The sequence below is a fragment of the Ipomoea triloba genome, chromosome 13 (assembly GCF_003576645.1).
Source record: "Ipomoea triloba cultivar NCNSP0323 chromosome 13, ASM357664v1".
Classification (NCBI taxonomy): domain Eukaryota; kingdom Viridiplantae; phylum Streptophyta; class Magnoliopsida; order Solanales; family Convolvulaceae; genus Ipomoea; species Ipomoea triloba.
Genome location: NC_044928.1, coordinates 18,427,301 through 18,440,122, shown reverse-complemented (window position 1 = coordinate 18,440,122; position 12,822 = coordinate 18,427,301). Strand labels below are relative to the sequence as shown.

Sequence of the window (12,822 nt, the reverse complement as noted above, 5' to 3'; positions counted from 1 at the left end):
TTGGATTGTCCATGCCTTAGCTAAGTGTTTTGGAGTTGAACTGTTATGAGTAATGAAAAATTCCTTTTGCTTTCAAAATAAAACTATTATTAAGGCATTGGATCAAACAAGGTTTATGTTAGAATTTTTGCTATCTTGGCATGAGAGAAGAGAGGAAAGAAAGAGTAAATGGCTCTTCTGCAAATAAGGGGTGCATAGTACACTACTTGTCTGATCAACTTTCATCAAAGGTCATCTGCCGTGCGCGCGTCTAGCGCACGGCAACGCCCATGCAGGCACGTGCACTAACCTTTTTATATATATTTTTTTAAATTATATTTGTTTTATTTTTTTTCTTCTCCTCTTATTTTCTCTTTTCTAATCATACTTACAAAAACTCATTAATAACCGCGAAATAACCCCATTGATAGGGATGCTCTGAGTTGAAAAGAAGAAAATCTCTACGTCTGTGTTGCCTTGTCCGATACCTATAGATGGTGGAATATTTATAGTGGAGGATTCCTGGTGCAGTGGTCCACCAATTATCCAGGACCAGGAGGTCTAGTCGGCTCGGCACTGTCCACCTCACAACTTCCAACTCTTCTGCACACGGGCACTACGCGTACCTGACAGCTATATCCGGTCCAACGGAGATAAGCAGAGTAGTATGGGCAATATCAGGAGACAGGAAACAGGAGGGGGCTCATCTCATCAGACGACCTACTGAGATTTGACAAGGATTGAACAGCCTGTGCAGCCTGCAGGTGCGACCATCATCTGGACTTCTGTTCTGGGACCTCCCTCACTAATCACTATTTGGTCAGTTCCTTCACCAACGTCTGGTGGTCCCATACAGTAATGTATTACCATTACCAGCCAAATATAAGGAAAGTAATTCAAATCAAAAATAAATAAATAAATAAAACTAATTTCTTCAAATAATTTCACACCAAAAAATCCTTCCCACTCTGAAAATTCATCCATATTCATAAAATGGGAACTAGGAGAAAAAACAAACTTAAGTCCGAAATTTCCCTGTTTCATTTTTAATTTAAAAATAAAAAAAAAAAACATTTATCAACTTTGAACTTTGCGAACTTGTATATGGTGAGTAGATTCTCTACGCCAGATTGGTTGTGCGCCACTCTGAACAAGGGTGACAAACTGTCCTTCATTCACAAGGCCCTTACTCTATAAAACACAGAATACAAAGGTTATGCCAATAATAACACTAAAAGAAGAGTTAAGGACTATAATGGAGGAGCACAGAGCACTAACCAATAAAAGCTTCAAAGCTCGAGAGAAGGTCTCCTCTGCATCATTTGAAAACTCCATATATATAGGCATGACACCCTGATAGAGAGCAAGGCGCTGCTTCAACCTTTCGCTGTTGCAAAACCAACTTCTTTTAACAACACATTGGATTTGTCCACAAACACAAACTTCTTTTAAGAAGAGGTGAGTGAGATTTCCCAATCCCCAATCCCCACGGTGTTACTGTTTTCTTGCAAAAGAGAAAGAGGAGGTACTTGTGTACTTACTTGTTTGTGAAAGCAAAAATTGTTGAGTATGGCCGATAATGGCTTAAAATTACAGCCATAGAACCAGTTCTTGTAAAGACCATAATAGGCGTATCAAGTGTATTAGCCATTGTGCTCGAGTGGAAAGCAAACATCTCACCCATATGGCTCTGCAAAATGCCACCAAAATAATGAAAACAACTCACATTGCTACATGTACTACAGGTTGATTAGTTCTAATATCTGAAAACTGCATACATTCATTACATAATACAGCTATTTAAGGACCCAAAAAAAAATATATATATATATATATTGCATGGAATATATGGAACAATGCTCGTGGCGTGAGAATGTCAGCCCTACTTGTTGCCTGTATCAGGGATTTGTTCTGTTTGTTTTAATTTTGTTGAATTACCAATAATAATAATCATACGAAAAAAAAAAAAAATGTATGGAATACAACAAACAATGCACACACCTTGCGGAAAGCAGATTGCTCTGGAGAAGCTCTTGTTGGTAGAGTTGATTCAGTCCTCAATGCTACAGTGTGCATTACATTCACAGCCTTCAGCGGGTACCTATTATTCACATTTCACAGGAGACATATTAGATAAGAAATCTTTTACTTATACAAGTAAATCACATGCCATTCAACATCATTCTAACATGCCAGTATCTGTAATAAATTATGAATAAGAGTCTTTTGAAACAAGTAAATAAAATCATATTCTAAACAGCAAAGAGATGACATAATATTCATTTTTGTAATTAGAAGAAAAGTTTCTATTTTTTGCTGCCCAGACCCCAAGACACCATTTCCTTGTATTTTTACACACAAAGTTGTGGCTGACATGTTTTACCAAATTTACACGTGACTGGAAGAATTAGTTTCAAATTTGAAAAACACCAATTCAGATGTAAAATATTCAAAGTCAAATTAGTTTTATTTTCTTTTGCACTTTGATACAGAAGTGAAACACATAAATTGGCAGACATATCCTTGTGAAAAACAATCATATGTAATGTATACAAAACCACAAAAAAAGCAAGATTATCTCTGACAATGTGACATTAAGACAGAAGATTTTGCCTCAGTTTAGCTGAAGTGTGCAGATTTTTAGAAGTACATATTTCAGGCCACAAATAGAGGAAAAGAGAATTCAAGGCGCAGAACTGATCAGATTGGGGAAGAAAACAATGTAGTTAATGTGTATCACAATTATGTGTCAAAAAGAGAGTTCAATACTTACTTTCCATGGGCAGTTTCTCCAGAAAGCATTATTGCATCGGCACCTTCACGCACCGCAATTGCAATGTCAGAAACTTCAGCTCTAGTAGGAGTTGGGTGATCAATCATGCTTTCAAGCATATTTGTTGCTACTATAACTGGCTTTTGCATGCAGCGACACCTTTTAATGATGTCTTCCTGTTACGTAAATACATCTTAGGTAGGTCCATAGTTTTGGATGCCAAAAAAGAATCTAACACTGGTTACATTAAATGGGTAGACCAAAAATTCGGTAGGTATCAATGTCATTGAGTGATTAGGCAGTGGCATAGCAAGAAACTTTCAGGATAAATCATCACATTTAATCTTCGCATACAGTAACTGACTATTGCCTTATTGGTTACACAAAAGAGAAACATATGCATAATATTAAAACAATATGTTTAAGACCTAAAAATTTTTTGGTTATGAATAAAATTGTATGTACAATTCCAGGATAAAATAAAACACAGGAAGACAGGAAGCAACACAAGTTACAAAAAGAAAGTGGAAAAAATATACATTAGATAATTTTGCTCAATTAGAACATATACAGCAAGCTCAAAAAAACAAGGACAAACATACATGCATCTTGGAAAATGCTTATTTTTACCCCAAAAACAGAGGTGGCATAGCCCTGGCTTTCATTCAAAAAATTAATATTTAAGACAAATGTATTGATTGTATTCCATCAAAACTGAAAGCAAAGGGGGAAGGGGATAACCAAATTAAGCCTAAAGTACCTGCAGCAAAGGGACATCCTCTATTGGGAGCTCAGCACCAAGGTCACCACGGGCAACCATTGCCTATGGTCAATAGCAAATTTTCAGAACTTGATAAATAGAACAAAAACATAAATTCAAGATTCAAACATACAGTGTTATTAGTAACTACGAATAAAAATGACCTAGCAAAATGGAAAATAGTGTTTTCATAAGCATAATATCAACGATGAAATTAAGAATTCATTGTTAACATCGCTAACACTATACCATGACCAGAAAAACAGGAGAAACAAAAAGAATGCAAAGACCATAATTACAACATAGTTACAGGCAAATAATTTTAGTTTTAGTGCAAGATAGTTCTACTAAAGCAATCTGAACCCAACACTCTCCTATGAATAACTTCAGACAGCAGGAAATTATTCAGCACACTTTCCTTCAAAATGAAAACATACTCAGAGTGTTATTAGTTTTCCAATAAGTAATCAAAGTTTGCTAAATATAGCTCAGAACATTTTCCTTTAAGGGTGCGTTTGGAAACCAGGAAAATGACTTCTGGAAAATGAGTCATTTTCCAGAAAACATTTTCATTTCTAGTGTTTGGTTACATTCTAGAAAACTGTCTTGGTGTGTTTGGTTCATTTTTCAGAAAATGAGCAGAATTGTATAATTAAACATTTTAATTGTTTTGTTTAGAATATAAAGACACTTATAATAATAATATAAATGGTGGTAGTAGTGGTGGTTGCGGTGGTGTGTGGTGGTGGTGGTGGCGGCAGCGGTGGTGGTGGCGGCAGTGGCAGTGGTAGTGGTTGTGGTGGTGGTGTGGTGACAGTGGTTGCGGTGGTGGTGTGGAAATTGGAAAATGACTTCCCCCAAAAAAGAAGGGAAGTCATTTTCCAAGAAAATGAGGGTATTTTCCTTTGACTAAACGCTCATTTTCCTTTGACTTACATTTTTCACTCTTTACCAAACACTGGAAACCAGGAATTTTCCGGGTTTCCAAACACACCCTAAATGAAAACATAGTCAAAGTCTATTTTTTGTTTTTGGCAAGTAATCAAATTTGCTAACTATAGTTCAGCACACGTTCCTTTATAATGAAAACTTAGTCAATGTTTGTTTTTTGATATGTAATCAAAGTTTACTAAATATAGTTCAAATAATGCATCCAAGCAGAACACGAAAAAATCCCAAGTCTAATGGTTTTGAAACTCTTCAAGGTCTGTTCATTAACTGGAAAACTCACCAATTTTATGAAAAAATGGAAAACAAAAGCTGGAAGATGTTTAAAAAAAAAAAAAAAAAAAAAAAATTTGCTTCCAAATGAACTATTCTCTAAATTGAGAAATGGAAAAATACTACTTTCCACCTTAGAAAGTAATTTCGTAAAAAGATCTTACATGCATTAGTCTTCATTTATTACCTCCATTACAACCACCAACTACCTCTGAAAATTTCAAATACTTTTATATTTTGTAAATTAGAAAGTAGACGAATTTGAACATGTTTTCTAATTTTCCAGTGAAAAATGAAAACTTCAAAATTTTAGAAAGTTAGGGTCGGAAAATGGAAAAAATTTTACTAAATAGGCACTAAAAAGGCAAGTAAATGACTGTATCATTAAACACACACTGATTGAGTGACAGTTCGAAAATTGAAGTTCAAATGTAGGAATTGTACAAAACTATGGCTTTTCCAGTAGTGGAGGCAAGAGAAGCTTTGATATCCAAGCAGCTAGTAGATCAAGATCTTGTGAATGGAACTTTTGCACATAACAAGATTAAGCAAGGACATTACTTACGAACAGAATCTTAATCTGGTTGGACACCTTGGCAAGCAAAGGACTATTTAGTAGCAACATGTAACAATCTATATATGTCTATATGTATACACGCAGTATTAACAATAGAATTTAAAAAGTTAAAAGCTGACCCCATCTGAAGCAGAAAGGATACTGTGCAGATTTGGTATAGAGTCAGCACTTTCAATTTTTACAATCACATGAATATCAGCATTGCAGCCTGCAGCAATGATCCATAGAAGTCAATTGGGTAGAATACCAGAAGGAAATAGTTGACAACAAAACATCCCAAATAAAAATAAAATAAAAGATTAACAGATAAATGCTTTACTTTTTAGATAATCTTTTAACTCATGGACCACATCAGCATCCTTCACAAAAGAAACAGCATAAAAATCAACTTGATTCTCCACCCCAAACTTGATATCTTCCCAGTCTTTTTCTGTTAAATGATCATAAAACTCAGAAGTTGAAAGAGAGATGACACTTCCTATTGGCAATGTTGTGTAAACCATAAACACAGCAAACCTGTTATTGAAGGCAAAGTCGCACTTTTCCCACGTACATTTAAATGTCGTCTCGACTTTAGCTCTCCACCATCAATGACTTCACATCCAACCAAGTCCTCTGTCTTTGATTTCACAGCTAATGACATCATTCCACCTAGTAAATGAAATGGTAAGTTATGCACTCTTTTAAAGAGAAAATCAAAGTTAATTGCCTGACTTCATTTTAAATCAAATATTTGCACAGCACAGTAACTTGCTTCATTGGCAATAACCAAACAAAATAATCCTCTAAAGATCAGGAGATCTGCCAATACAGAGCAAGGCTCCAGTACGGAGGTACCTCAGCTCTTCCCAGGGTAAGAAAAACTCAGGTTGCAATTACCCACTTCACTTCCAATACTTGCAATTAAAAAGAGATACAGGTATCAAGGGATATACACATAAAATTGAAATGGCTGACTCCAGAACAGAAAAACATGGGAAAAAATGAAAAAATAAAAAATAAAAAATACAGAGCTTCCTTTTCTACAAGAACTTAACATGCTCAAAAAATACCATATGAAAAGGACAACTAAAGACCCAAGCAAGGTCAGACACTCAGACTCCTAAAAAAGAATATGATATTATTTAGTTGAAACCATGCAACAACTTTCAAAAATCTTATAACAATCAACATGCATCATTTAAAATACTTATTGAAACATTTGATCTAAAGATGTTTTAGGATAGTCTACAAACACTAACAACAACAACAACAATATTCACAGGATGGAAAATAAAAGTAGAGTATGAAGTTACTTACCATCAACTAGAAGTATATCACCAACATCCACATCATTTATGAAATCATCATAATTCACACTAACTGTGTTATCTGTGCTCACACCTCTCTTTATGGTGAAATTGAACTCTTGACCCTCCTTAAGAAGAATTGGTTTTGCCACATCTCCGCTCCTGACTTCAGGTCCCTGAGTAGTACATTAAAAAAGGATCAAAACAATGATACCAGTAGGAGCAAGTCATACTAAACTCAGGAACTGCCCAACTCCTGACTATATAGAAGCAATAAACAAGACAAAATTTGGCATTTCACAAACACAAAAAAGCATAACTAATATTCAATGCACCAGTAGATTTCGCTCCAGTAATGCTTACAATGCCAGAAGAAAATATGGTGTTGCTTACAAGGATGAAGCCAATGTGTTGGCAGTAAGGTCATTTGACCACTTTGGAATTTTCTCCTACAGTGTAATATATGATATATTTATTATTTTAAGCTAACCAGAGTTAGAATTATTAAAATAAACACATCAAAAATTATTTATATATATATATATATTTCAAACTGCCAAAATGTCAAATTGCACTAAAAAAAAAGTGTCATGGATGCATGATTGCATTGTATCTTTATTGAGAGAGAATTCTTTGATACCATAAGCAGTAAAGCATTGCAATGATTTCAAAGTATTTAAAAAAGGATGAAATGCCATCAATATTTTTTAAGACTAGAGAAATAAAGTGCAATTTACTTTTTATAATAAAGTGCAATGTATATATGAATGCATCAACGTGTGTACTTATTCAATGGCCGAGACTCGAGAGTAGACCATAAGGGTGTTTTTGCTTATGTACCCAATAATCTCATATTACCACATAACCTAGTAAACTCATATTATCTAATAGAATGTTATTGGTTCCTGGGGATGTGAGACTCTCAAAGGTAATGAGAAATTATCAGGAATGGTTCTGTACTTCTGTAGTTCATTTTAGCTGGTGGTTGATTGGGTAGTGCAATTCAATCCCACTAACAGATTCACATTAAGGTGTTTCTTTGATAAAAGTGCAGAACGCTTAAAGAACAATATCACAATGATAGAACGAAATTATTTTCAACAGCAGAAAAACAAGAGCAAAGCACATCAATCAATGTTTAAAAACTTGAGTCACAGGCACATTATAAACATAGAGTTAATCTAGTTTAAATCCCAGCAGCCAGCCCCCACCACAACTTTACATGAGGGCTAGACAGTTAAGAAACTTTGAACAGTTAGAGTTCTGAAAAGCCAATTACACACCTTTGTGTCCAGCATTATAGCAATAGCCTTGTCATCAAATTTAGCATTATATTCTTTAACCAGGTCAATGGTTCTCTGATGTGATGCATGGTCTCCATGGGACATATTTAGACGTGCAACATTCATTCCAGCATCTGCCAGTTTCCATATCATCTCACGTGAACTTGTTGAGGGACCAATAGTGCAAACTATCTTTGTTTTCCTTTGATGATTCAGATGCACATCCCCTGACCTTAAAACTTGATCACTAGACTGAAACAAATAGAAGAACAACTCAACTTACTTTTGGGAGAGCAAACATATACAAGATTTATGAAAAGGAGCAACTTTTGAAATGAAAAAACATAAATACACAGTGTTAAGAAAGCTTTCATTGGTTAGAATTTTGCGATTGAATGCATCCACTTAATAGCATACCAGTTGCCTAATAGAAACTGTAATTAAGTGACGAAATCTGTCAAAAAGGTATGAAAACTCCAACTGCTGAGGATTACGTGAATTAAAACATAATAGAAGAAATCATCCTACAACACGGCTCAAGACTCCGAATTGATTCGTTTCCTAAAACTAGAAAATGATAACACAAAATGAAAAGCACAAAAATAATGCTTCTGGAATTTTAAAATTAGGTAGCGGAGAATCCTAAGGTGTATAATACCATTAGAACCTAATCAAATTTTTTAAAAAAAATAAATGAATCATTGTAGTGCAGAACATAAAGGGCGTAATGCTAAAATGAAAGAAAAAGAAACAAGGCGGCTTACAGAGGACGCAGAACCGTCGAGGATGGAGATGTTAACATTAGCATTGGAATTTACGCCATCAATTTGCACGGCCTGAATTTGGTTCCGAATCGGAGCTCGTTTCCTGACGACGGAATCGGAGAAGAAGAACGAATGAGAATCGGCGAAGCTTTTGGTCGATGAGAGGCGATCGTAGGAACGAGTAGAGTCGGACTTCAAGGTGTATAATCCGGTGGGAAGGTTGATAGTCGACATTGCAAACACAGAAGAAAAGGAGGAGACAACAAACAGAGTAAGCCTCTAGTAGTTGTAGCAGTGCAGATATATTGCTGTAAGAGAGAGAGAGAGAGCGCGAGAGAGTAGTTATTATGGAGGTGATAGTGTAGTCTGTGTGTAGTTAAAAACGAGGAAGGAAGGGAGAAGAAGAAGAAGAAGTGGCGGTTAGGGAATCGCAATGGAGGCACAACAGAAATGCAGAGAAGACGAGTCTGCCCTACTAAGTAGTAAAACTAACACTCACCTCCTCCTAAGCCACGCGCGTCGCCTTCTACTTTGTCTCCATTTCTTTTTCTTTTTAACTAGTATTTTACTCGTGCGATGCACGGATAGTATTTTTCTATTAGATATTTAAATAATTCTATTAGATATTTAAATAATAAAATTAGAGGTTAAATTATAAACAATAAATAATTATAATATTTTTTAGTGTATATTTGTTTTTTTTTTATTTCTTTAGGAAGGGGTACACCCATAGAATACAATGTCGTTAATCCGACTGAATAGACATGCAACGCCAGCTAGGAATGCCGACGCGGTCATCTTCCAGCAATCTTTCCACCACTTCGGGTGGTTCAAGTAGAATATGAGTGCCACTAGGTAGGCCTTTGGCGAGCTTGGCCAGGGTATCTGCTACCTTATTCGATTCCCGGGTCACGGCGCCAACCTTACAGGACTCGAAGGCTTTAAACTCTTTCTTGCATGCTTCTAAAATGTTGTGTGCCGCAATGGTAGGAACTCTTGCGGTGTTCAAGTAGTTTGCGATTTCCTCCAAGTCAGACTCAATTAACACCCGTTTGTAGTTTAGGTGGCCGGCTAGCTGAGTGCCTTTGAGTGTTGCCCACGCTTCTGCTTCCAACGGCGAGCAGTTCCCTATACTATAGAGAAATCCCTGAATCCAATCACCTGAACTGTTTCTTATTACGCCACCGCAGCTTGCCTTGTTGTCTTCCAATCCAACTGATCCATCAATGTTAATCTTCACATACCCTTCTGGAGGTGGGGTCCAGCATATTTTCGTCCAGTTAGTATAATCCTGGTGAGGTCGGATGCTTCTGGCTCTTGAAAAAGCCTTTGTCGTCTCCTCAGTTTGGGTTTTGATCCATGCGAGCTTCTGTCGACGTGGTCTGTTTGTTCCTTTAAACACTGCTTCGTTCCTCCATTTCCAGATCCACCATAAGGATGTAGCGAACAGAATATTCTCGTTGTATGGACGGCGGCCATCTGCTTTCTTAGATATTCCTTCCTCTATCCACTTAGCGAAGGGTAAGTGCTCCCAATGTTCATCCAAGTCTGAGAAGATTGCTTTCCATATTTCAGACGCCTCTGGACATTTCCTTAGGACGTGATCTAGGTCTTCAACTTTATCCGGACACCTCCAGCATTTATCGTCTGAAGTCATTCTCCGTGTGAATCTGTTAGAGTTTGTCATAAGTCTGCCGTGCTTGACAAGCCATAGGAATGTGCAGATACGATTAGGCACTTTCAATTTCCAAATGGCATTCCATTTGCTTGCTTCGACTGGACGATCATTCCCAAGCGCCAAGTTGTAAGCTGAGCTAACCGAGAAAAGACCGGAAAGTTCATGTTTCCAGATGATAATGTCATTTATCTCCTGGTTTTCTAATAGCACAATCGTAGAGATCTTGTGCAGTGTTTGGACCGGTAGAAACATGTCGAATTGGCTCCATTGCCAGCCTTCCTGCGTGTTCCAATAGCTGGCTACAGATCTCGTCTGATCAACCAGGGGGATCTCCCCCGTGATAACTTCAATCAAAGGTTTGTCCTCGATCCAGACATCCTTCCAGAACAGGGTTCCCATACCATTTCTCACTTGCATCTTAATTCCCTTTTCCAGAATCGGGGTGGATTTGATAATTCCCCTCCAAGCATTGGACATAGTGTTCTTAGGGCGCCATTCCGCAGGATTTGCCGATTGAGCGTTATACTTGGTTCTAATGATTTGCGCCCAGAGGCCATCGTCATCCTTTAGAAGTCTCCATCCTAGTTTTGCTAGGAAAGCCTGATTCATTTGTTCCAAGCTTCTAATCCCAAGTCCTCCCTGAGCTTTGCTTTTTGTCAATGCCTCCCAGCTAATGAGATGACATTTTCTATTCCCCTCACTGCTGCCCCAAAGAAAATCTTGGATCATGCATTCAATAGTTGATAAAACACCGGAAGGCATTAGGGTTGTTTGCATGGTGTAATAGGGAATGGTCGACAGTACGTTCTGAGCCAAGACATGCCTGCCTGCAAGGGAAAGGGTCCTTGATTTCCACCCTGCAAGTCTGGACTGGACTCTTTCAATTATTCCTGCAAACGACTCGCTCTTCAATCTCCCATGAATTGAAGGGATACCGAGGTATGTTCCCATGTTCGTCTGCTGACTCTGTGATTCTCTGCTTAGTTTGCTGGTCTGTGTTCTTGGAAAAAAATAATGAGGATTTTAGGGGGTTAACTTTTTGTCCAGAAGTGGAACAGAACAGCTCCAAGCACCTCTTCATCTCCGCTATTTGCTCCAGAGAGACTTCTCCAAACAGTACCAAGTCATCTGCGAAGAAAAGGTGAGATATATAAGGGCCTTGTCTAGATATTTTGATCCCTCTCCATCGCCCAGAATTAACAGAGTGTTGTATGATATGACTTAAACGTTCAATGCATAAGACAAAGAGAATAGGGTAAATTGAGTCTCCTTGTCTAATTCCTCTCCCTGGACTGAACCATTCTATCCTGTTCCCATTCCATGTGACTGCTAGCCTGGTTGTGGAGATACAGTTCATGATGTTTCTTCTCCAGGTTTGGTTGAAGCCGGCCTCTAGAAGTGTTTCTTCAATGAAGGACCATGATAACCTATCGTATGCCTTTTCTAGATCAACCTTCATAATCATCCAACCTGTCTTGCCTCCTTTGCTTTTCATGGAATTCAAGACTTCTTGATAGGTGAGGATGTTGTCTGAAATTTGTCTGCCAGCCACAAAACTCGTTTGATGAGGTCCAATTAGCTCCCTTGTAATGCTCTTGAGTCTGGTAGTTATGACTTTGGTTAGGAGCTTGTATGAGACGTTGCATAGACCAATTGGGCGGAATTGTTTGACACTGTCCGGGTTGTGTACTTTGGGGATAAGAGAAATGAGTGTCTCATTGCAACCATGAGGGAGTGAACCTGTTTCAAAAAAATTCAATGCAAACTTTGTTAGACAATTGTAATACCCCGTATTTTATTAACATTATCCTAAGGCGTTGACATTCCTAAGTTATGATCTTCAGATATTTCAAAAGAATTTTTATAAGTGAGTATAGTTGTTATTAAGCTGCGAACCTACGTACCGGTCACGAACCGTAAAAATTTTAGGAACTACTATTCGGACCCGTTTTTCCTAGGAAATGGATTTTTAGACATCATACTATTATTCTGGATTTTCCTATTTAATTAGATTAGCCCATAGCAGCTAAAATTTATTTGTGATCGTACATCGCGAAATTTCGCGGTGTACCGAACCTAGCCCAATTTTGAGTTCTAGACTGGAATAAATCTTTAGTTTCGGAAATTCTTCTATCTGGATTATTTTCCACCGAAACTTCATCTGTTTGGACCCCAACTGATAAGTTGGAAGATATATTATTATTATTATATATATAATTGTGGATAAGTATTCCACATACATTATTTTATTATCATCATTAATATTATTATTATATATATAAGTGTGGATAATCATCCACATATTTAATTATTATTAATATTATTATTATTATTATTATTATTATTATTATTATTATTATATATATGATATTACGTAATATATATGTATATGATAGGGATAAGAATCCCATTTCTTCAACTCTTCATCCCCTTTCCCATTTCGTATTCCTCATTCCCATTTCCGTAAGAGAGAGAGAGAGAGAGAGAGAGAGAGAGAG

At 37.0% G+C, this 12,822-nt stretch overlaps 1 protein-coding gene across 1 annotated transcript; it reads right to left on the bottom strand.

Moving 5' to 3' along the window:
• Positions 1-895: 895 nt before the first annotated feature.
• LOC116001036 (pyruvate kinase isozyme G, chloroplastic) lies at positions 896-9,109 on the bottom strand. Its single transcript, XM_031240943.1, has 12 exons — positions 8,647-9,109; positions 7,883-8,134; positions 6,610-6,775; positions 5,827-5,961; positions 5,630-5,740; positions 5,430-5,518; positions 3,513-3,575; positions 2,753-2,928; positions 1,981-2,080; positions 1,521-1,669; positions 1,258-1,366; positions 896-1,170 (listed from the first exon to the last, which is right to left on the bottom strand). Exons 1-12 carry the CDS (start codon positions 8,878-8,880, stop codon positions 1,057-1,059), a joined length of 1,698 nt encoding a protein of 565 aa, XP_031096803.1. The 5' UTR covers positions 8,881-9,109; the 3' UTR covers positions 896-1,056.
• Between the last annotated feature and the right edge of the window lie 3,713 nt (positions 9,110-12,822).